The sequence below is a fragment of the Phytophthora infestans genome, genomic scaffold, assembly GCF_000142945.1.
Source record: "Phytophthora infestans T30-4 supercont1.24 genomic scaffold, whole genome shotgun sequence".
NCBI lineage: Eukaryota > Oomycota > Peronosporomycetes > Peronosporales > Peronosporaceae > Phytophthora > Phytophthora infestans.
In genome coordinates this window covers 1,930,061-1,951,484 of record NW_003303735.1, presented here as the reverse complement: position 1 = coordinate 1,951,484, position 21,424 = coordinate 1,930,061, and the positions used below count along the sequence as shown (strand labels likewise).

Genomic DNA, 21,424 nt, shown 5'->3' with positions numbered 1-21,424 from the left:
TGCGCCCCCTCCGGCTCACAGGTAGCATTGGGCAGAGTTTTGGTTGTATTCATCTCGAGATTCTCGTCGTCCTGTTCCAGGGCCGTAGAGATTTGTGCCTAGCATTTCACATGAAAAGAAAATGAGACCTGAACGTCGAACAGACTAAAAATTAATATCTCACCTCAATAACATTGGCGCACGGGTCGCCAAACCACAGGATATTCTTGTTTTTACCGACGATGAAGAGTTGCGGCACTGTGAAGAGGTCGCATCTCACGAGGTATCTGCATCATTACAAAAGCGTCAGCTTTCTAGCAGTTTTTTTTTGCTTTTTATATTTCATCGCGAGACGAACTCTTTGCTCATGAAACCAGTTTCAATGCCGATACTGAATTTGAATTTCTTGAGCTCACGGAAGTTGCTAGCATTGCGACCTTTGACCTCGTACGCTGCCAGCTCTTCACGAGATTCTTGCGTTAGTCCAACAAATTGAACAATTCCTGAAAAGGCAAAAAAAAGCAACATGCTTAAAAAAAATTGTAAGAAAGAGAGCTGTCGGTGGTACCTTTGGGTGAAATCTTTTCGTGAAGATAGCCGAACACCTCCAGAGCTTCACGAGATTTCTTGCACCACGTCCCCTATGCAGTCATTAGCACCGGCTGAGCAGTTTTACAATAAAAAAGTGTATGGTGGGGCACGTACAAAGAAGAGAATACAGGTAACCTTGTTCTGCTTCAGTTGCACTGGGTCATTGTGAATGAACTCGACATTTTCAAGATCATGTGCTGGAATGACACGGTGAATTTGTAAGTCAAACTTTGCAGTAAAAACGAATAAAGATTATTGGGTTTAACCTCGCTGTAATTTTTCGTGTAGTGCCAGGCTCTCGTATTTGGCCTTGCGAAACCCGCCGATAAAAACCACAAGCACAACGGCTAGCACGAACAAATAGTCCTTCGTAAACCAGTCCTCCCCCGTCGATATGGCTGTCAGCCACGCTGCCACACCACCGACAAGCAGTGCTCGACCTCCCAACTTATTGACACAGGTCATTAGTGTGCGTCGTTTCAAATAAACTTGAAAACGTATCTTGTGAAAGGACACTTACGGAATAATGCAATGAATTGCGTTATCTCTTTGCTACATGTAATATGCTTAGACGCACTTCAGGCTAATAAATAGCAACAGCCTGTATACACATGCAAATCATACTACGCGCTATAATAGAAGGCCACTTATCATCACAGCAACAGCCTGTACATGTACTACCTGCAGTGGCGCTGCGGCGCTTTTGCCGCAGCAGATATGACTATAAGCTATCAGGAGAATGGCAAGCACTGCTTACTGTGACCATGGTAAACAAACTCCATACAGATTCCTCGCTGTTGCCGAATTAAACATCGCATGGTATGCTGGGAAATCATTTTACTTTTGCTGTTCGGCGTTGTGTTGGCTTTGATGGCGTACCATCTCAGGGTCCCATCAGATGTGAGTGGAATCTTACCGGTCGTCCTCATCGTCCCGCGTCAAAGGGCTTACACGTTGCTAAAGTGCAACTGCGTTTTTGATTACTGTAAGGTACCTGTCAACTCTCCGACTATTTTAGAGCGGGGGCACTGTATCGGGTTAAAAAGGGTTAATTCTGGGGTTTTAAGGAGCAAATTTCGCGATTGTTTTCTTTTTTTTTAAGGTGCAGTAAATGCAACAATATATATAAATTTTACTAACAGTGTTTTCTTACTGATAAGCAAACTTTATTTAGGTGAACCTGGTACGGTGAAGCGTTTTTATATCAGAGAGTGGCAGACGCCATTTCCTTTAGCTGGTAGAAGAATAGTTTTATCGAGTGATTTCTTCTTCCTGTGGAACCCACTATAAAACCTGGCGAGAAAGCCAAACCCAGCATGGCCTTGTAGCCGACTGGACGCTGATACAGATTCCATCCACGTAAAAGGCGCCCTATCGTTAGGTCACCTGGCATCGCTATTTCTCAAGTTTTAAGTCTAGCACTGCTGCACGCTATGTGCCAGTGTTTGAGGGAGAGGGGATATTACGGTGCTCGTTTTAATCCACCGGTAAACCAGATCTTTTAAAAGGAGACGGACAAGCCAGCGATTACTCATGGAAGCGAACTTAGAAATTAAAACAAAGTCGAAAACAGAGTGAGTGTTTTGGCCGTGTAATGTAAGTCTGGAATTTCTTGATTGAATTGAATCTCTGTCTTGAGCCCTGAGTCCCTTGCCAGGTACGTTGTCTACGAACGGAGCTGCATGGCACGCAAAAGGTTTTGAAAGAAAAAAAATCGTAAGCTTATGTCAGTCCAACAGTCGACATGCTTCACAGAACCGCAACAAATGCGTGTGTGCTTCGACCCAATGAAATCGGGCTGCACCCAAGTGGAACCATGTTGAGTCTTTGCCGCTACTGACCATCGCAATCGTATCGGGGTTTGTAAGCGATTCAGCTTATCTAACCGGCATCGGTGTGCAAATAAGTCGGGGGTCTTTTAACTACATGTATATACAGTCATGTCTTTAGCTCAATCGTACCGCTACGCAAGTAGAACCCGAGTAGTCTTTTCCTAGATCGGTGTCAGACGCAGCGCTGCAAGTCTTCATTATCAAATCTGCAACCTACTTACTACTCAAGCATCCGTTCCCTTACAACAATGGTCCAAACGGGTCATGCCGTCGCTGTTGCCTTCGCTCTTAACATCGCTGCCGGGGCCGCCACGATCCTGGGTGGCATGGTCGTCTTCCATAAACGGCTCGTGTATCTCGCCAACCCGCTGAGTCTCGCAGTTGCCCTTAGTGTCTCGGCGGGTGTCATGCTCTTTATTCCCCTAGCCGAAATTTTCGGTGAGTCTGTCGAGTCCCTGGCTCAAGGAGTTAAGAAGGACGACATGTCGGAGGACACCGCGACAGGTCACGGCTGGTTGTTGGCGTCTTGCTGCACTGCCGTCGGCATTGGACTGATCTATTTGATCGACGGAGTGGTGAAAATGATCTCACCGGAGCATAACCACACGGAGATCGACAATTTGGAGAACCTGCAAGAGACGATGGCATTTGACGACTCCAAAGAAGGCCAGACCATCGGGTCTCCGATGGTGGAACTCGAAAGTCAAACAACATCAAATATGAACGCCGGTGTGTACTTCAAAATGGACGATGCGGCCAAGGAGAACCTCCAACGAATGGGTTTGTTGAGTGCGCTGGCAATTGGCATTCACAATGTCCCCGAGGGAATCGCTACATACGCCGGATCAATCCAGAACTCCTCGGTGGGGCTCTCGCTTGCCTTTGGTATTGGCTTACACAATATTCCGGAAGGAATCGCGGTGGCAGCACCAATTTACTTTGCCACGGGTAGTCGCTGGCGTGGCATAATGTGGTGCGTCATTTCGGCCATTGCAGAACCACTCGGCGGAGTGATTGCATGGTTGGCTATCGGAAATGGTATGGGTCACGTCTCGGAAGGTATTTTGTTCGGCCTCGTTTGTGGTATCATGGTGTGTATCTGCGTGAAGGAACTTCTGCCAACTGCATTCCGCTTTGCCGGTGACAAAACTCATTTTGTTGCGCTGGGTGTATTCTTCGGCATGTTTGTCATGGTTACCAGCCTTACACTGTTCGGCTACGCTGATGCTTAAACCAGAGCGTCTCGGTGGGAACGTATCTACGTTTCGCTAGGCTTCAAACTGAATACTTCGAAGTAAAACACAAATAAATTTCAGCTGAGTTTGTCGCGGAAGCGTACCACATGCACCTAGCATGTGCATGTATCACCGTGGTATGTAGCACCAACGACGTGCGAGTATTACCGTACACGTATTTCGTTGGCATGTTCGTGTACGTGACTTCAGGTTTTTACCACCTTTGACGTGAAATCATGCATCAACTACACTTTTTGGGTACATGGATTTAGTCGGACTTGGATCATCTCAAGTGATTCATCTGGCTCCATATCCTCAACGCCGGGCTACAGCACGCGCTAATAACCGAATATGTGTGTTGATCGCAATTTCAACGGGATCTGGTGCTCATGCTCGTGCCACCAGCCAACCGTAGTACATAGGCTCGGAAGGAGCACTTCAACCGATAGACAATTTCGGCTAATGATTTCCATATTCTGAAGCATTTTCACGCTGGTTTAGCGCTGTGGTGCAACCGTCATGAGCGCCAAATAGCTCTTACATCGGCGGAGCCTCGTAAAAACATCATCCGAAGTGAGCTGCTCGCTCTCTAGACGCTAAGCAATTCATTTCATTCTCAATTTTGCAGCGTTCGACATACCACTTAATTCGACTTCACCACCTTATTGGTCATGATACAAACCGGACACTCTGTTGGGGTCGCATTCGCGCTTAACATTGCGGCGGGGATCGCTACGATCCTCGGTGGTATGGTTGTCTTGAACAGGCATCTCGTCCATTTGGCGAATCCGCGTAGCCTGGCGATCGCTCTCAGCATTTCAGCGGGTGTAATGATGTTCATTTCGCTGGTAGAGATCTACGGCGAGTCGGTGCATTTACTAACGGAGGGCTTCAAGACGGATGAAATGTCGGAGGAGACGGCTACGGGACACGGGTGGCTCGCTGCTACTGCATGCTTTGCAGTCGGAATCGCTCTCATCTACGCTATCGACGTGGTTGTGCACAAGATCTCTCCTGTACATGAAATGACGGAGATCGACAACCTGAATTCTAACCGCGAATCGTTAGAGCTCAGCAAGGACAACGAAAGCTTCCATGCTCTTGAGCCGGGATCCCAGACACCCAACGCGCACTATGTCAAGATGGATCCCAAAGCGAAGCTTGCACTACAACGCATGGGTGTACTCAGTGCTTTGGCGATTGGTATTCACAACTTACCAGAAGGCATTGCTACGTACGTCGGTGCTATACAAAAAAACTTCAGTTGGGCTCTCACTCGCAGTTGGTATCGGCCTCCACAACATTCCGGAAGCCATTGCTGTTGCTGCTCCTATCTACTTTGCGACTGGATCCCGTTGGCGTGGCATCATGTGGTGCACTATCTCAGCGTGCGCCGAGCCGATGGGTGGAGTCATCGCGTGGTTGGCTATCGGAGACGGCATGGATCCGATCTCGGAAGGGATTTTGTTTGGAATCGTGTGCGGTATCATGGTCTGCATTTGCGTGAAGGAGCTCATTCCGGCTGCATACAAGCTCGCGAAGGACGAGAATCACATCGTTGCGTTCGGGATGCTCGCTGGCATGTTCATTATGGTCTCAAGCCTCACGCTGTTTGGCTACGCCGGTGTGTGATTGAGCAGACTTCGATGTGCTGGATTCCAACAGGATGTGCAGGTTTAGATCTGGCCGTTTTAAAAATGAGACGAGACATTACGGGTTAACTTCAACACGTTTTACTGGTCGTAACCCTTCAATTACTCTACTGTACATGTAGTCATCAATGATGAAGCTGCAGTGTAAGCCGTCGTTGCATTCGATGACGTAATTACCCACCTAGACCAGCCCTATTCTAGATTTCTAACTGCAATGTAAACCGTTCCTGGAGAATAAAATCCGAGTCGCTGCCGCTATCGATTTGACGGCACTGTAGAGAAGTAATTTACTGTAAATCACCTGGAGTACAACCTACGCGTGTACGATTAAGATGATCGCACAAGCTGCAATTACCTCTCGATCTCAGCACAGGAAACCAAAGCATGGACGCACCTACTCATACAAACGATGCTTATTACATCGTTTGTCCCGTTCCATTCCGTTCCTTTATTCCCAAGTATGCATAGGGCATTCCCTTCTACTTGAGCCAAGCCTATCGACTCTGCAACTCATACTGTTCAACGTCCGCTCATTCGACGATGGCGATCGAATACTGCGTCTCCCCTTTGAAGCAGAGGACTACCCCGACCGCGAGGCCTGTAAGCGCGACGATCCCAGTCCTATCACTTTTTGGCCTTCTTCAGTTTGCTCTTCTCACCCTCCAGCTGCAACAACAACCAACATCAGTTGCTGGCCTCTTCATCTGACTAAGATATCGTTCAACTCACCACTTTCTTGACTCGCGAGAGCACCTGCGTGTTGGCACTCACGCAGTTCTGTGGGTGGTACGGTGGCTTAATCACCACTTCGCCCATAACTCGGATGTTGGCGCCTTCCCACTCACACGGCATCCTAATTAGCAGCACCTTAGTCAGATCTTGTCCCACTTCATCTGTCCCCAGCACACTTACGTCTTGTTGAGTGCGTCGAAGATGACTTGCGCTTCGCTGGATACGCCCTGGCCAATGGAAGCCAGAGCTCGCTCGGCTAGTACCTTGTTACGCTGCTCCATGCGCAGGAGCTCGTCAGAGCTGATGGCTGGAAGGGTCAACATAAGTCCAGCGGGGGCATGCTCCAGCACTTCAACTTTCTGCAGCGCTTTAAGCTGGAAAATGCGCGTCTTGCACTTGGCTCCATCTTGCTCTTCTGTACAGGATCAGTATGGTCAGCAGAGTGCGTCTTCAGCTTCAACGCGTGTTTCGTCGAGCTTACCGAGCACGAGAAAATTAGCCACAGGGTCCAGCGTGAAGATAACACCCTCGAAAGTCTCCTTTGCGGCAGTGACCACGCGCACCTTAGCACCTACAGCCTTGTGGTCCTGCTGCAGCTCCGCTGGTAGCACGGGAGCAGGAGCGGCACTACTCATAGCCATCCTATAGCTAACTGCGTAAATTTACACTTCCCGTTACTATGGATACACCCCCACGCTTGGATTGGTAAAAACTAATGTTCTGTTTGCTTTCGGATTGGTTAAAACTGGTCGCAACACGAGGGGCGGAGAGTTAGCGTTTCTGGAGGTGCGAACAAGCGAGAATCTAAAGCATGGGCGGCGGTCACTACGAAGGTGTGTAGTCGAATAACGCTAGTATATTGATGCACAAGACACGGCGGAGCAGGTTCGCGTGTGTCTTTGCGTGGCTGTTGCCGAAATTTTCGACTCTCCACGCCCCATTTTGACCTAGAACGAGGTATTTCTGACATTTTGCTCTTTTATGATTGACGCCAACGCTGCAGCTCCCCGTGTGCCGACGCGCCAGGAAATGGTGGATGCCAAGCTGCCTCTGCACTACCGTGATACATGCGCTGGTCTGCTGATCCCGCTGAACGAGTGCCGACGGGCCACGTTTTTCCTCCCGTGGAAGTGCCAGGACTTGCGTCACGCCTACGAGAAATGCCAGTACGAGGAGTGGAAGACCCGCGTGGAGCATCTTAAGAACCAGGACTAAGCAGAAGAACGAAGGCTACATAATGTCACGAACAAAGGCGGTTACAGATGGAGCGGAGCTAGCGGGGATCTATCTCCTTGCGGACAAGACAACACAAGCAAGAGCCGCAAGGAAGCCACGAGTAAATAATGAATACATGTGCTGCTGGGATACCACGTTGCTCTGCAATTTCTCGCGGTAAAGGCAGAGCTGCTGCTCCTGTTAGCTTCGGAACGTTATGGCTCACAGTAGACGTTTACGCTTCGTTGCTCGACTTCTATCTTGGACAACTACGCTGGTCGAACCTCACCGGCATACCACGAGGGTGAAGTGGCAGTTTATGATGTACTAGAAGTAGCAGGCATGCTGGGCTCACCGTCGTCGTCAACTTGGTCGATCGTTGACCGCGGTGCGTGCCCTTCGTCGCTGCTGCTGTCGGTCTCGTCGTCGTACATCTCCTCCCCGCGTTCATAACGCTCTTGTTGCAAGCGACGCACTTCCATGAGGCTGAGTTGGTCGCCACCAAAAGGATCGCCGAACTGTCTGGCAAGTCTCCCGCCCATGAGAATCATCGTAACAATAACGAAGCAGCCTGCGATGAACAATCCGGAAGGATTCTCGGCCTCCTCTTCCAACATACGCTTCAGTCGCATTTGCCACGGCTCAGTGGGTTCTGCTTCGCCCACTTGTTCAGGTACAGATCCGTCGAAGCAGTCGATACCTTCAGCGTCCGTATCGGTGCCTACGTGGAACCCCATGTGGACGCAGAAGTCTGCACCAGACTTGGCAATTGACTTGAGTGGCGAGCAGACAAGTGCATTGCCATAGCATGGAGCCACCGTGCCAGCTCCTCCGTAAGCGTAATATTCGTCCTTACAGGCATCGTACCAGTCGTTGCACAGACTCGGACACACGTTCTTCATCTCCCACGTTCCCATTAGCGGATGACACGACGAGCACGCCATCTCCTCCGTCAACGCCTGGCATTTGCGACTGAACTTTGCTACTACTGGCTCCCGAATCTTCCTGCATCAGTACAGCAGCCATCAGCTCGAGTGAGTGTCAACGCAAAGTCACCATGTCTAACTCTGTACGTACAATCGGAGAGCATGAGCGTGAGAGGCATTGCAGCACGTGTTCTTGCGGTATTTGCTGCACACCTCCATCCCCTTAGTCTGTATTATTATCATACGCATGAATCACAGTACATATAAGCTCACACACAGAGTCAGGGAGTAGCTAACTCTCCACGTACGCGCTGCATGGGGAGTGTCTCCGCGTCGAACTTGAGTACACCAGCCGAGCGACACGTTTTGTCGGGCTTGGCTTTAGGTTCCGCATGCACAGCTCCCCCTATCAGAAGCACAGCTAGCAACAGTGTCGCTCTCATCTCGAGATGACGACTATGATGCTAATCGGCGAATTACACTGGAAGCAACGGTACTTGCACCTTCTTTAGTTGATATCGATTCATACAGTGTTTACAGACTTGGCATCACTAAATTAGAGTCAAAATGGCGCAAAACTTCCGTGATGAGCTGGCCGCGCTACGTGGAATGTTCCCGTCCTGGGACGTAGAGCTGCTGCAGGAACTTTTAGAGGCGCATCAAGGAAATATGGAGAGCACGGTGGACACTTTGCTGACTATGGATGCGACGCCTGGCGCCGCAGAAGCGCACGATTCACAGCCGCCGCCAGCTCCGAGATCTCCGCCGCGTCGTCCGCGCAGTCCGATAACAGCGCCGTCGTCTTCTCCGCGTGGACATCCGTGTGGCCGCGTCAAGCTTCCCGACGATTTCTTGCGGCTGCCGACCTACGATCACCGTGAATTGTCCGAACAGGAGGAACGCGACGCAATCCTGGCGCGTATGCTGCAGGACCAGATCTTCCGGGACGAGGTGCTTTCCAGTGAGGAATTCTCGTCCCACTTCCACGACAACCGATCAATGATACCGAGCCAAGCTTACCAACCCGAGAAGACAGCAGCCGAGATGGCCAGCGAGACGTACACAGCCATGAGCGAGAAGTTCTCGTCCATGAGCGAAGGTGGGTACAGGCCGTGTATTGAAGATGAGTGTGCACTGTATTGACTGAATTGAGTGTCTACAGTTATGAAGAGCAAGATGCACGACATGTACATGCGCTTCCAGATGCGCAACGACGCTCCCGCTAGCAGAGACCCCAAGAGGTGAGATGCACTTGACGATCCTTTGTCTCGACTTGCAGGTTTACTCACTCTCTTGTTGTTACTGTAGCCAACGTCCGCTAATGGAGGACGACTCTGATTCTAGCGAGGACGAAGATCTGAACGACAACGTGGATGTACGACGTCGGACCATGGACCACCGACGCAGCCACGGATCGCCGAGACGAATGAGTCCTCGCAACGTGACACGAAGGACCAACGCTGGAGCATACTCCAAGAAGGACGACTAACTTTGGGTAGCTATCTCGCCGCTGATAGTTATAGGCTACCTTTTGTAGCGATAAGGACGATCGACGTGCGTTCTGTATTTCCCCTGCCAGCTTTAATATGAGGAAAAAGCGATCGTATCTGATCGTTTCCAAGGGTTCTCGTCTGCCTTCTCCTTGTCACAAGCAGTCGGACTATCGTCGTCGCCGTCACTATCCTCGAAATCGTTCAGCATCTCTTGCTCGGCCGACACCGTTAGCTTCTGCTTCTTGTTCGACTCGTTACTAGGGTCTTCAACAGCAGCATCACTACTCCTGACTTGCCGCATATCGACGGCACTCTCTCCTTTAAAATAGCCCTGCAACTCACAGCAAAGGCAACAGCATTCAGTCCATCAGCTCTTTAGCATCATAACTTCTATTCAAACCCACCTGTTGTTGCCATGCCACAAAGCTTGAAGTCGGGAATGGTCCGTGGATCTGTCCATCGGTGGCTTTATACTCCCACATGACTTCTTGCTTGGGTGGCTTCTCCTCGCTCTTAGCTTCCGTCTCTTCAGCGAACTGCACACGTCTCCGCTGCGCTATGAGTTCCTCCTCAGGGACAAATTCCTCCTTTATCTGACTGTAAACATCCACTTCTCCTGACCTCAGGAGGAAGTCTGCAGCCTCTGTGACCTGTTCAAACTGTTTCTTCTCCTCCGCAGTCTGGCTTGGCTCCGTCTCGCTTCTCTGTGCCTGCTTACGCTTGTTACCAGGTCGCATCCGCGTCGACTTCTTGGAACCAAGTCGCTTGAGCGCATGCAACACCGTCTCGCGAGGATTAAGCAGTGTGGCCAGCGTCCTATTGGCTGCCTCCTCCGTCATCGTCTCCTCCACCTGCTCGTCGCGATATTCTCGTCGGCTCTTGGCGCTCTTGGCTGCACCAATCTGCTGCTCCGAGACGTCGTCCAGCCAGGCCTCTTCTTGAACCTTCTTGGACTCATCGTCCCATACAAAGTTTCCGTCTGCATCGAAGTGGCCCTCGTCCTTCTCCTCCTCCATGTTAAACCCCGTCATCCCGCGCATTGATGCCCTAGATTTTGAGCTCATCAGTCAAAGCTGGTTATTTGTTTGTTTTTATAATTTTTACTGATCAGTGACACTTGTGTGGCCCACATGAATGAAACATTTTTTAGTAACATTTTGCTGATAAACTGTTTGCTGGTGGTTGGCACAGAAGACATAGCAACACACTCAATACAATGGTGCGCGTGCTGGCTCTGATGCTTCCTTTTAGAAAAAGACCAAGGCGACGTATATATGTGTGTACTAACTACTGCGTCTGTTGTGCTCGGTGCTGCAGGGAAAAGCTAAGAAGACCCGCAAGTTCGCCGCTGTGAAGCGTATGATAAGTCCTCGCGATACCCGCATGTACGTACGAAGTAGCTGCTCGGCTGCTTTAGTCTATTTAATCTAACGCTTTTACGTTCATAATGTAATTACAGCAACTCGGTGCGCAAGGCAGTTGCGAAGGCAGAAGAGAAGAAACGCAAGGAAGCGGAGCCCAAGCAAATGTGAGCAATGAATAACCCAGCTACTAAAAAGATAAAAAGACACTCGAGACTAACTGCTTTTGCTGATGCTGTGTTGATTAACAGTGACCAGATCCCGTCCAACATGTTCTTTAAGTACAACTCAGCGCTGGGCCCCCCGTACAACGTAATCGTGGATACGAATTTCATCAATTTCTCCATCAAGAACAAGCTCGAGGTCGTTTCAGCCATGATGGACTGCCTTCTAGCCAAGTGTGAGTCCCGAACTATAAACTTATACTCAATTGTTGATGCTCCATTCACTTACCACGAATAATTATTGAACTCTATAGGCACCCCGTGCATCACGGACTGCGTGATGGGTGAACTGGAGAAGCTTGGGCACAAATACCGTGTGGCATTGCGACTAGCGAAGGATCCGCGCTTCGAGCGCCTGCCCTGCACGCACAAGGGCACGTACGCCGATGATTGCCTGGTTCAGCGCGTGCAGCAGCACCGCTGCTACGTCGTCGCGACGTGTGATCGTGAACTTAAACGCCGCATCCGTAAGGTGCCCGGTGTGCCTATCATGTATATTTCCAACCGCAAATTTGTGATTGAGCGGCTCCCGGAGGCCAACGCAGCCAAGATCAAGTAGACAGACAACACTTTTTAGGCCCACACCGCGAGCAGCCTCTGCTAGCCCATTTCATAGACGTATTTTTGATTCATGTGATTTTTTGTGGCGATACGATAAGGAGGGTCAAGGTCTTTTAATTGAAGCAGAATAATATACTAACAGCCAAAGCCTCTATCTTACAGACACAAGCTACAGCGCAGCTGTCTATTAGATGAGTGCCGAAGATATTGCAGGTTTGTCCAAGTTTTCATGACAAAAATGTAGCGCCTACAAGACGCATTTTGGATTACCAGCGAATCCACATCCTGGACTACTCTACATTCGTATTCACGAATTTCGGCAAGTTTTGTTTGATAGCAGCAGTATGTACTCGAAAGTGCTAAAGATCAGCGCCTTCTGCGTCCTTCAGAGGCGTACTTTTCGGGCTTAGGTACGAAAGGCCATAGACCACTTTCCGTTAAAATACTGATGTTTAGCCATGACGGCGATGAGAAATAGAGCAAGAAGATTTGCTTCTAAAGACCCGCGGAAGATAATTTTGTTTTGCGCATATCAATGAAAAACTACTCTTAAGTACTTCACGTATTTAAGAAAAACAAATTGACACTCACAGCCATCTATCCTAGGTGAGATTCATCGTATGTGTCAGCCTTCGAATGGTGACGCGACAATTCGTCACTGGTATTAACAGGGTCGACAGGCTTTGAATCCTTAAATTGCGCAAGAATCTGACGACAATTGATCAACCGTTAAGCCATTTGTCACTTAAATTTTTACAAAACTACGTAACAACATACCGGGAAGATAGCTTCGCAGGCAGAATATAACTCTCGCGGTTCCTTCGAGTCCGTAAAGACCACTTTACCGCTCACAAACACCAGGACTTTCACTTGTGGCTTCTCTAAGCGGTAGATCAACGCCGGATACAGCTCTGGCTCGTACTATCCAGCAAAAAAAAGCTTTTAATCATCACAGCAGCATACTATCCTCTTGACCAGCAACTTCTCACCGTGCAGCGGTCACTGTGAGCGAAGGCGAGGGCCTCCACCAACACTCGAAAGCCCATATCACACGTTCCCACCACGTTCTGGATCTTAAAGTCGATAAGGTTCACTCCTGGGAAATCCATCTTCTGGATAACCTGTGTAAACCTGCGGGCCGCGTTCTTGATGGCGTCCTCCGTCTCAGCACCCGTGCAGACCAGCTTGCCGTTGGCGAAGAGCATTGCAGTGGCCTTGGGGTTGTGGAGTTTCATTAGAATGCAATTCTTCTTGGGCACTAGCTCTGCACGTCGATGTGACTTGACCAGCAGATTGGTCAAGTCGAAGCGCATGCCCAAATTGGCAGAGCACACGAAGTTCCTGGTCGTCATAAAGCACACAAGCGAGCGTAAATTAGAATGTGTATTATCTCAGCTTGTAGGTGGGACTAATGAGCTAAAAAGGTATCATTCGCCAGCTAAGATTATGGAGATTCGGAACAATTTTTCTTACTTTATGTGGAGTTGCGGTACCGCTGTAGCAGCGGCGAGTTCATTGTGCTTCAGCGTCATGTTCGCCATGCTGGGCGAAGTGCAAAATCGAGTGTCTGACACACTAGCGCTACATAATGTTTTGGCTTCGTCAAAGTACGATTTCTCTTAGAAATGGCTACATTATGGCTACATTTGGTTGCTGTGTGTTCGGGTGAAATGCAGCTCCTGTACGGCACGAACAAGCTCGTCGTCGAAAAATCGGTCGTTGCGTTGGTATGGCGAATGCTGAGCACTTCTAGAAGGCCGGTCTAGCTTTTTCGTTAGCTGTTGGCGCTGCATCTCGAGAACTTCCAGTTTTTGCTTCAACTTTGTTCGCTCAGTTTCCATGTACTCCACTATCCGCTTTAACGCTGGTGGATCGTCTGGTGTGGCATTCTTAGAGGACCTATTATTGTCGAGATGCCCAAGAAGACGAGCACGCATGGCAAGTGCACGTTCGCGGTTACGCGCGATGACTATTTCCCTTACTTTCGCCTTTTTCGCCGCAATGCGTGCCTCTTCTTCTTGACGCAACTTCGTGATAATTTCCTTCGTTTTGTATTGCAGTAGACGAACTCGACGCTGAATAATGGAGGCAGCTCGTGAGCGATGTATGTGGACAAGCAACAAGTCGCGGGTTTCAAGAAGTTTTGCTGCCTTGCTGGCTGTTTGCTTGAGCTGCACGATTAGCTTCTTGTCTGCTTCTTCTTTGAGTCGAGCTACACGAACAAGTTTATCAGAACTAATGTAGTGATACTTTAAAGTTGTCTGTCGACTCACCCTTCTCAGCCAGACCCTTCTGCAGCACCTCACTAGAGCTCCAGTTAATGGTGAAGCCTGTGGGGATGTCGGCATCGTCTTCAGCAGCTATACCCTTGCCTTGCAACCGACGAGGATCAGTCGAGCCTACACACCGAAGCTTCACCTCCAGTGTTCCAAGCTCGTTCTGAAGTGTCGTGAGAAAAACCACCTCTCGAGAAGACACCAACGCTTCCACATCTTTCTCGCTTAATTGCCACCCGCTCGACCCAAGATACACGGTCATCGGTCCTGAGCGCGCTGAGGTTCCTCCACGTGAGCGCGGTTTTAGAAGAAATAGCTGGAAGTCCAGTCGAGGCAAATTAATTTGCTTGTTTGCCTTTTCCTTGGGGTTTATTTGAGCAGCCAGCTCTTCAGGCAAGGAGAACTTTGGACAGTTGCTGCCAGACGTGATGCCTGGATCTTCCCATGCTGCTGTTACAGTACGGTAGCATTTGTGTTGATCTAGTTGTTGCGCCACCTCCGCAAGTGAGCACTGCTCCCCATTTTTCCCTTGTACGGAGCGCAGAGTTGCATGTGCAACGCTCTCAGTTTCGCCAACACGAGTAAGCGACAATAACCCATCTTGATGAAGGAACTGAGAACTGGACAGCCACACCCGCGCACGCACCACTCGCACCGCGATCTCCATCCTGTCGCGCTCACAGTTTAGCTACTGCATAGTATGCAGTGCATACCCTAAAATAGATGCTTTGCTCATGATGGACACCTCAATCACCGGGAATCATTCTATAGCAAAAGTCTTATCATAGCCAAAGGACCAAGAATATGACAAAACGTAAATCAAAGTCACTTATATATACATGCCTCTGTAGGCTTTGATAACTCTCGGGTGTCAATAATACTTTCCACGCACCAAGCTCACTCGGCTCAGCTAGTTGGTCCTTCCTCTTCTGCCTTCTTCAACGCACGCGCTCCAAACTTGAAACGCTTCGCACCCGTTACCGAATAAATGAAAAACAACAATCCACCCGCTCCAGACAGCCACTGAACAGCACAACAGCAGTACTAAGGGAGCTAGGTGATTTCTCAGGACATTGCGCGTTCACGGCCGTGCTTGATGCAGTACCCGTTCTTCTGCACCCACTTCTCGCAACTCTCAGCCTTGCACTTGATGCCACCACCGTGGCCACGACACAGTCCCTTGGATTGGCTGCTCTTGGGGCAGTCCGGGTGTTTGCAACGAGCGCCTCCACCGTGCGCCTTGCACAGTCCACGCGACTGTGCCGTCTTCTCACAGTCTTCGAACGAGCAGGGAGTGCCGCCACCGTGTGCGATGCATTTTCGGTTCGCCTGTGCACTTTTGTTGCAGCTCGGGTGTGAGCACCGTTTGCCACCTCCGTGTGTGCGGCATAGTCCACGAGAACGAGCAATGTTGCTGCAGTTCGCATATCTGCACACACGGCCACTACGCGAGCCGCTGTTTAGTGCCGCCTGAGCCGCAGCGTTTGCCGCGGCTGTCATTGCGTCACTGCTGCCTTCACTGCGGCCCACACTCGAACTGAGGAGACGCATGCCGCTGTCCTCGTCCTCGGATGAAATTGACATGCGCTCGGCACCGTCAAACGACATACGCGACCGTCTCCTGTCTTGGAGGAAAGACACGCCTGGGAGCGACTGCGAGTACACCATAGGCGACGTGTTGGTCGCCGAAGAGAGTGATGAGTTGGACATCGAGCGCAACGGGGCTTTGGGGCGGTGTTGGTGCAGTAGTTGCGGATGGTGGATCGGCGACGGCGACGGAGAGGACTGTGACGACGACGACAGCGTCGACACGTCCGAGAACGAACGCAATGAGAGCGGCGGGGGACGTGACGCGATGCCCAGAGGCTTCAAGTGTGTGCCTGGCGAGTTGCGCATCGCGTTTAGAGACGGCAGACGCGGGCTATTCTCGATTGTGGCACTCAGAAACGGGTTGTGGGTCTTTCCGATGGGCGCAGCGGGCGCCGAGAGCGCCATGCTGGCGAACGGAGAAACAGGAGGCGCCAAAGGCGGTGTTGCGTGCAGGTTGGACGAGCTAGAACCGCCATACGTGAAGGCGTGCGACGTGGTAGGCACGCGCAGACGGGTGGCGTCGGGACGCGGAAGTGGCGAAATAAAGCACATCTCCTCCTTTTGAACCTGCAGTTGCTGTTCAAGCTGGCGCTGCTCCTCCAACTCCGCCGCCGAGAGTCCGTCGTCGTTCATCTGGGGCTGATAGAAAGCGGAAGAAGCGCCCAACTGACGCTTTAGTGGGTCCGTGAGCTCGCGCACGCGGTTGTTAGAGTCCACAAGCTTGAAGGATGGCGCGGAGGCAGGCGCCGATCCGTGCAAAAGCTGGTCACGGGGATGCATCCAGTCCATGTCTCGTCAGGCTTGAGCTAACAAGTTAAAAGTTTCGACACTCAAGAAGAGACCTGCTCAGCGCCGCGCAAAATGAAGAGTGACAGTAAATTGGGGACTTGTGGGAGACTGGTGTGGGGAACACAAGTGTGGCTGCCATAAAAGCACCGGTAGGGGTAGGCTGGGCGAGAGGGGAGACAGTGAGGAGATCCACAATTGCTTACAAAACCCTAGATAAAAAAAGGAAATAGCAGATGGGATGCGGGCAGAGACGGGTGCATGTGACAGCCAGGCTGCTGCTATCGCGATATTTACTGTAGCAAATTACACCTAAGTTTTAATCATTTAATTTTTTTCTATTTATTTACATGTTGCTTAAGTTGTTTTTTGCGTCTTAATTTGCTTAACAAATGACATTACATGCGTGGTACAGTATTATGGCTGAAAGAAAAAACGAAATCAATGGTTTTATTAGGTTGAGAAGAGCACGCATGGTACATTAATACAGTGTTACTGGTTCTATTTGTCAACTACAGTAGTTAAAACAATTTCAGTCAGTGAACCCTGTGGCATAAGTTAGCTAGTGGGATAAGATGTGCTTTTATTATTCTAGATGTACGTACAGATTGGTAAAACGATCTCGCCTGATAGTTTGCTTTGTTGGAGATGTCTAGCGTATCGCGAATAATTTTAGATGGAAAAGTCTAGCTGAAAGGCTCAGCAAACTTTGTTTTTGCTGAACACCTACATGTGTACTCTAAAATTTTCTTCCAAGGTTAATGTTCTTGAAGAGTTGTTGTAAAAGATACTGCCTCGTCTCTGGCCAATCAGAAGGTGGCAAAACTTCTTCGCTGCCGCCTCCATGCGATTCGCTCTGACTGCACATAAAAACGGACTGGGCGATTCGTGAATTAATAGTGGAAGTGGCTGCCAGCGAAAATATTGGCGAAAGCTGCCACCCCGCTGCCAAAACGCAAAATATGCTTTGCTTGTTGCCAACAGAGACAGGAACTGCCGCCTCGCAGGTCGCCAACTCACAGCCGGATCTGCTTCACATTGCGTGCAAGTTGCACTGCAACCCATCCACCGCGGGCAGTTCAGCTCGAAAACGTGAGAAAGGGTTCCGACAGGGATGCGCCGGGACGTGGTGTACAACTGCTCTGCCAAACACCGGCCCATATTCATCGTCTGCTGCGCCCGATTTAGAGGCATCATTGTGCAGGCATTTTGAGTCGGTCGCGATAGGCTTCGATTATTGCAATTTTGTGAGCAACAACACATCACCCAAATGGGTCCAAAACATCCAAACAATCCAGTTCACTCTGGACTCGTACACGTAGCAGGTTACCTGGTGGTGGTCTCCAGGCTCCAGCTGGTCTGGAACTCGTGGTTCCAGGCTGGAATCCAAGCGATCTCGAAGGTCTCAACGGCGGACGCTTTAACATCAACGTGCCGGTGCTGCATGCCGACCGTCGACTCGACGAGCGAGGGCAAAAGAGCTGGAGCCGGAGGTAAGTCTGACGTGGCTTCCCTGTCCGGCGCATCGCCCCATACAAAGATATGCAAGCTCAAGCCCAGGCTGGAACAAAACTCATTTGAAACGATGGTCGTTTCGAATCTGCTTGCGCCAAATGAATGGTGCTGGCGTTGCTTTGGTTTGATTTGTTTGCTTCTGATCACTTGGTTGTTGGTCAGGTCGTTATGCCGCTGAATCAGCGGCGCTGATGCGAGCTTGTCAGCTGATCGATGGGCAGGGAGGGGAAACTCAGCTGAAGCTGGTGCACACTGGGTCGGGATGGGTGGCGTCCAATCACTTCAGCCTGCGAGCATCACCCCCCCCCGCAAGATCCCGCTAGCAGGTAATTACGAGTCGCGGATATGTTCATTTATTTTGTGGAGATGCAAACTACTCCAGAACTTCGTGCTACATGTAGTGCAGCTTCGAAGTAGCACCGATAGGAGCACGGAAATACCAAATCGTCACATCAACAAAATTCTCCTTATGTTCGACTTAGCAATCAATGTCCTCAAGGTATTTGACAAATCCGTTTTCGCGAGGTATTTTTTCCTGCGATGCCAAAACCTCTGAATGAGTAGGTGACCATTGATGCACCCAACTCATTCCCGAAGGCTGCAAATCCCTGTTGCATTCTCACTTCAACGTCGCTTTTCCAAAACATCAATGATTCAGCTCTTCAACATCCACTTCATGCGCTGCCAGGACCGCGTCCACCGTCTCCTCCTCAAGCGCGCGGTCTCGGCGCTCCACAGTCACGGACGACGCCCCACAGTAAGCTAACAGCTTGGAAAGTCGCTCACGCTCGCGACGCCGCTGATCACTTCCCACGAGCTCCGCCAGCTCCTGTAGCGCGCGTTGACGCTCGTCGTCGCATGTCGCCGCCGCATGCTGGTCGAGGATCGCCTGCTGCTGTGTCTGCATAGCTATCCATGCCTTCTCCTGGTCTCCCAGTGCCGCCTCCAGTTCGGCAATGCGCTCTCGTAGTTGTGCCACTATTTGCTGACTGCGACTGCGCTCGTTCGCAAGTTCGGTGCGAAGTCGCTGTCCGGTCAGCTGCCGCCGTTGCTGCGTCTTGCGGAGTTCTCCACGCAGCTCCTCTAGCTGCTGCTCGTATCCATTCTTCATCGCTGCCATCTCCCTCGCCAGAGCCAACGCGAATGTCTCGTGATCTAGAGCTAAAACGAGGCACAAGAGATCAGTGAACCTAACGGTGGACAACTTGGACTTAGCGCTTGACAAACCTTTCACTCGGGACAGGCGTTGAAGCAAGCGACTCGCTTTTAACTGCTCGGCGACAGGGACAGTGTCGCGTCCAGCGGCCACGGCGTCTGAGAACGGGTTGGGGCCGTGGAATTCAGACAGCAAAGACGAGCGAGACGACTGCTGGTCTTCACCTAGTGGAGCCAACGAGACCCCCACGTACTCGAGATACAACGCTTCTAGTTGACTGCGCATTTCCTCCAACTTCCAGTCAACATGCTGTAGCGCCTTATGCACATTTCCCCATTGTTGCTGCACTTCACGCCAGCTCTCAACGTCCTCTACAGCAGTAAAGGCTGCTGTCTCCTGGTCAGAAGCACCTTGTGTTTGGTCTAAGGTAGGTACATGCTCCGTCTCAAACAGCGCCATCATGACCTGCAGACGCTGTGCCAGCAACAGGATGATCTGCTGGAGAAGCGCATGGTGCGTCTTTTGCTTGCAGTCGACTGCGTCCTGGGACTCGCGCTGCTGCTCCAGTTCTGCTCGCTCCTTTTCCAGCTGCATACGCGCACTCGCCCGTTGCTTCTTCAGCCCTCTACGCACACAAACATCACAGTAAAGAAAACACCTCAATCATACGGACGGCATGAGCCAAACCTTTGCTCTTCAACCACACGCCTCTCGCGCGCGCTCAACTGAGCGAGTTTCCCATCGATTTCGCTCGTACGGGAACTCCCATTGTGAGAAAGTTGTGCTTCCAGTGTCGCGATCTTCTGTTTTGCCTTCTGCAACTCCACACGAAGCTCGGAGATGCTTGCTTGGTGTCGCGCAGACTTCCCTCTTGGTGTCGCCAAAGCGTGAGCGAGTGCTCGGTCCAAATTCTCGCGGATCTCCGTCAAGTTCTTGAGCTCTTCTCGTACCGTCGCTAGCTCCTCCTTCAGCTTCTTGTCATTGTCAGCAGCTTCCTCGACACTTTGCTCTTTCAAGTGTTGGAGCTGTTGATATTGCGATCGGAGCGCCTCAATATCGCGCTCTAACGCATCTTTGTCCGATGCAAGGCCTGCTATTCGACCAGCGTACTCTTTCAACGTCACTTGGAAGGCTTCTTGCTCCTGTTCACGCTGACGTTTACGCTCCAATAAGCACAAGTTAGCGGTGGCAAGCTCAGCCGCAACCGCTTGAGCTTGCTCGACAGCATGCGTTGCCTTCTCTCGCTCCATTTGCACTGCCTTGCGCTGTTGCTCTCGGAATAACGCCGTGTGTTGTCGCTCCGCCACGAGAACATGCTCCAAGGCAGAAACGCGTTGATGCCACGCGCTTTCTTCTCGTTGTTGGCGACTCTGTAGCTCCTCGTCGTCAACGGGGATCGACCGACTGAGTTTGGTTTCCAGCTCATGTATTTGCTGCGCGTGTTCTTCCACAATTGTCTGTTGCCGCTCCATCTCCCTGGAACTCGCTTCGATCCGAGCCTCCGCTTGCTGTAACAACCGCGTCTTGCTCTCTACGGAGATATTCGCTAAAGAAAGTGTCGCGTTCAGGCTTGCGATGTCTTCATTGCGAACTGTCAAGTCATGATGGAGGTCGCTTATTGTCGTTTGAAGCTGCTTGTAGTCAGTCTGCGCTGCTTTAAGGTCTAGTCGGAGAGCCTCTTGTGCTTGCTGCGCATGGCTGAGCTGCTTGGTGACAAGCTGCAGTTGCGTCTGAGCTGACTGAGTCTGGACCTCTGCTTTTGCAAGTCGCTGATGGACTTCGTCCTCTTTCAGACGGACAAGTCGCTCGAGTTTCTGCTTGTCACGTCTGAGCTGGGTCTTCTCCTGACTCGCAGTCTTCTCTAAGCAGCGATATCGCTCAATTGTTGCTGCTAGTGAGTTCTGAAGATCTGTCGCGTGATTTCCCAATGCTTTGACCTAGTTACGGCAACAACAATTAGCCTCCAGTGACCTTGTATCCAGGTTTTCGCTTAACAGACCTGTTCCTGGAAATCTTTCTTGAGTGCCGTCATAAGGTCTTGGTGTTGACTCTCTGTGCTCTCAAGTCGTTCTGAAGACATCTGTAACGCGATATTCGCTTGTGCTACCTAACGACACAGTAAGCAACACTGTGTAAGAACTCCTTAAGCATATAATACCCATTTTATAGAATGGAAAGCACCTGCTGCTCCAGCGCGCTCTTTTGCTGCTCCAAGCTTTGGATCGACAGGATCGACTCCACTCGGTCCTTTTCTAATGCTGCTAATCGTGCTAGTTGCTCGACTGATATGGTCGATTGTG

General features: G+C 50.6%; 13 protein-coding genes across 13 annotated transcripts; 5 read left to right on the top strand and 8 right to left on the bottom strand.

Moving 5' to 3' along the window:
• Positions 1–344: 344 nt before the first annotated feature.
• PITG_12313 (uncharacterized protein) lies at positions 345–1,035 on the bottom strand (the record flags this gene model as incomplete). The annotated part of the gene is made up of 4 exons (XM_002900870.1): positions 345–440; positions 585–620; positions 685–767; positions 837–1,035. 4 exons carry the CDS (start codon positions 1,033–1,035, stop codon positions 345–347), a joined length of 414 nt encoding a protein of 137 aa, XP_002900916.1.
• A 1,615-nt stretch (positions 1,036–2,650) lies between these two features.
• PITG_12312 (Zinc (Zn2)-Iron (Fe2) Permease (ZIP) Family) lies at positions 2,651–3,634 on the top strand (the record flags this gene model as incomplete). Its single annotated transcript, XM_002900869.1, has 1 exon — positions 2,651–3,634. The coding sequence occupies one exon, from the start codon at positions 2,651–2,653 to the stop codon at positions 3,632–3,634; it is 984 nt and encodes a 327-aa protein (XP_002900915.1).
• Positions 3,635–4,308: 674 nt separating this feature from the next.
• Positions 4,309–5,269, top strand: PITG_12311 (Zinc (Zn2)-Iron (Fe2) Permease (ZIP) Family; the record flags this gene model as incomplete). The annotated part of the gene is made up of 2 exons (XM_002900868.1): positions 4,309–4,816; positions 4,902–5,269. The coding sequence occupies 2 exons, from the start codon at positions 4,309–4,311 to the stop codon at positions 5,267–5,269; spliced, it is 876 nt and encodes a 291-aa protein (XP_002900914.1).
• A 427-nt stretch (positions 5,270–5,696) lies between these two features.
• PITG_12310 (uncharacterized protein) lies at positions 5,697–6,662 on the bottom strand (the record flags this gene model as incomplete). Its single annotated transcript, XM_002900867.1, has 4 exons — positions 5,697–5,955; positions 6,019–6,142; positions 6,202–6,436; positions 6,503–6,662. The coding sequence occupies 4 exons, from the start codon at positions 6,660–6,662 to the stop codon at positions 5,914–5,916; spliced, it is 561 nt and encodes a 186-aa protein (XP_002900913.1).
• Positions 6,663–7,002: 340 nt separating this feature from the next.
• Positions 7,003–7,236, top strand: PITG_12309 (uncharacterized protein; the record flags this gene model as incomplete). Its single annotated transcript, XM_002900866.1, has 1 exon — positions 7,003–7,236. One exon carries the CDS (start codon positions 7,003–7,005, stop codon positions 7,234–7,236), a length of 234 nt encoding a protein of 77 aa, XP_002900912.1.
• A 317-nt stretch (positions 7,237–7,553) lies between these two features.
• On the bottom strand, positions 7,554–8,591 carry PITG_12308 (uncharacterized protein; the record flags this gene model as incomplete). The annotated part of the gene is made up of 3 exons (XM_002900865.1): positions 7,554–8,241; positions 8,314–8,390; positions 8,471–8,591. 3 exons carry the CDS (start codon positions 8,477–8,479, stop codon positions 7,554–7,556), a joined length of 774 nt encoding a protein of 257 aa, XP_002900911.1.
• Positions 8,592–8,729: 138 nt separating this feature from the next.
• PITG_12307 (uncharacterized protein) lies at positions 8,730–9,651 on the top strand (the record flags this gene model as incomplete). Its single annotated transcript, XM_002900864.1, has 3 exons — positions 8,730–9,261; positions 9,325–9,403; positions 9,471–9,651. The coding sequence occupies 3 exons, from the start codon at positions 8,730–8,732 to the stop codon at positions 9,649–9,651; spliced, it is 792 nt and encodes a 263-aa protein (XP_002900910.1).
• A 92-nt stretch (positions 9,652–9,743) lies between these two features.
• Positions 9,744–10,729, bottom strand: PITG_12306 (uncharacterized protein; the record flags this gene model as incomplete). The annotated part of the gene is made up of 3 exons (XM_002900863.1): positions 9,744–9,869; positions 9,948–9,986; positions 10,060–10,729. 3 exons carry the CDS (start codon positions 10,684–10,686, stop codon positions 9,744–9,746), a joined length of 792 nt encoding a protein of 263 aa, XP_002900909.1.
• A 142-nt stretch (positions 10,730–10,871) lies between these two features.
• On the top strand, positions 10,872–11,799 carry PITG_12305 (rRNA-processing protein FCF1; the record flags this gene model as incomplete). Its single annotated transcript, XM_002900862.1, has 5 exons — positions 10,872–10,874; positions 10,973–11,040; positions 11,115–11,183; positions 11,268–11,416; positions 11,495–11,799. 5 exons carry the CDS (start codon positions 10,872–10,874, stop codon positions 11,797–11,799), a joined length of 594 nt encoding a protein of 197 aa, XP_002900908.1.
• A 755-nt stretch (positions 11,800–12,554) lies between these two features.
• On the bottom strand, positions 12,555–13,114 carry PITG_12304 (TATA-box-binding protein, putative; the record flags this gene model as incomplete). Its single annotated transcript, XM_002900861.1, has 2 exons — positions 12,555–12,722; positions 12,791–13,114. The coding sequence occupies 2 exons, from the start codon at positions 13,112–13,114 to the stop codon at positions 12,555–12,557; spliced, it is 492 nt and encodes a 163-aa protein (XP_002900907.1).
• A 327-nt stretch (positions 13,115–13,441) lies between these two features.
• PITG_12303 (uncharacterized protein) lies at positions 13,442–14,744 on the bottom strand (the record flags this gene model as incomplete). The annotated part of the gene is made up of 3 exons (XM_002900860.1): positions 13,442–14,013; positions 14,075–14,161; positions 14,207–14,744. The coding sequence occupies 3 exons, from the start codon at positions 14,742–14,744 to the stop codon at positions 13,442–13,444; spliced, it is 1,197 nt and encodes a 398-aa protein (XP_002900906.1).
• Positions 14,745–14,842: 98 nt separating this feature from the next.
• Positions 14,843–16,525, bottom strand: PITG_12302 (uncharacterized protein; the record flags this gene model as incomplete). The annotated part of the gene is made up of 1 exon (XM_002900859.1): positions 14,843–16,525. One exon carries the CDS (start codon positions 16,454–16,456, stop codon positions 15,143–15,145), a length of 1,314 nt encoding a protein of 437 aa, XP_002900905.1.
• A 2,089-nt stretch (positions 16,526–18,614) lies between these two features.
• On the bottom strand, positions 18,615–19,409 carry PITG_12301 (uncharacterized protein; the record flags this gene model as incomplete). Its single annotated transcript, XM_002900858.1, has 2 exons — positions 18,615–19,123; positions 19,196–19,409. The coding sequence occupies 2 exons, from the start codon at positions 19,407–19,409 to the stop codon at positions 18,615–18,617; spliced, it is 723 nt and encodes a 240-aa protein (XP_002900904.1).
• Between the last annotated feature and the right edge of the window lie 2,015 nt (positions 19,410–21,424).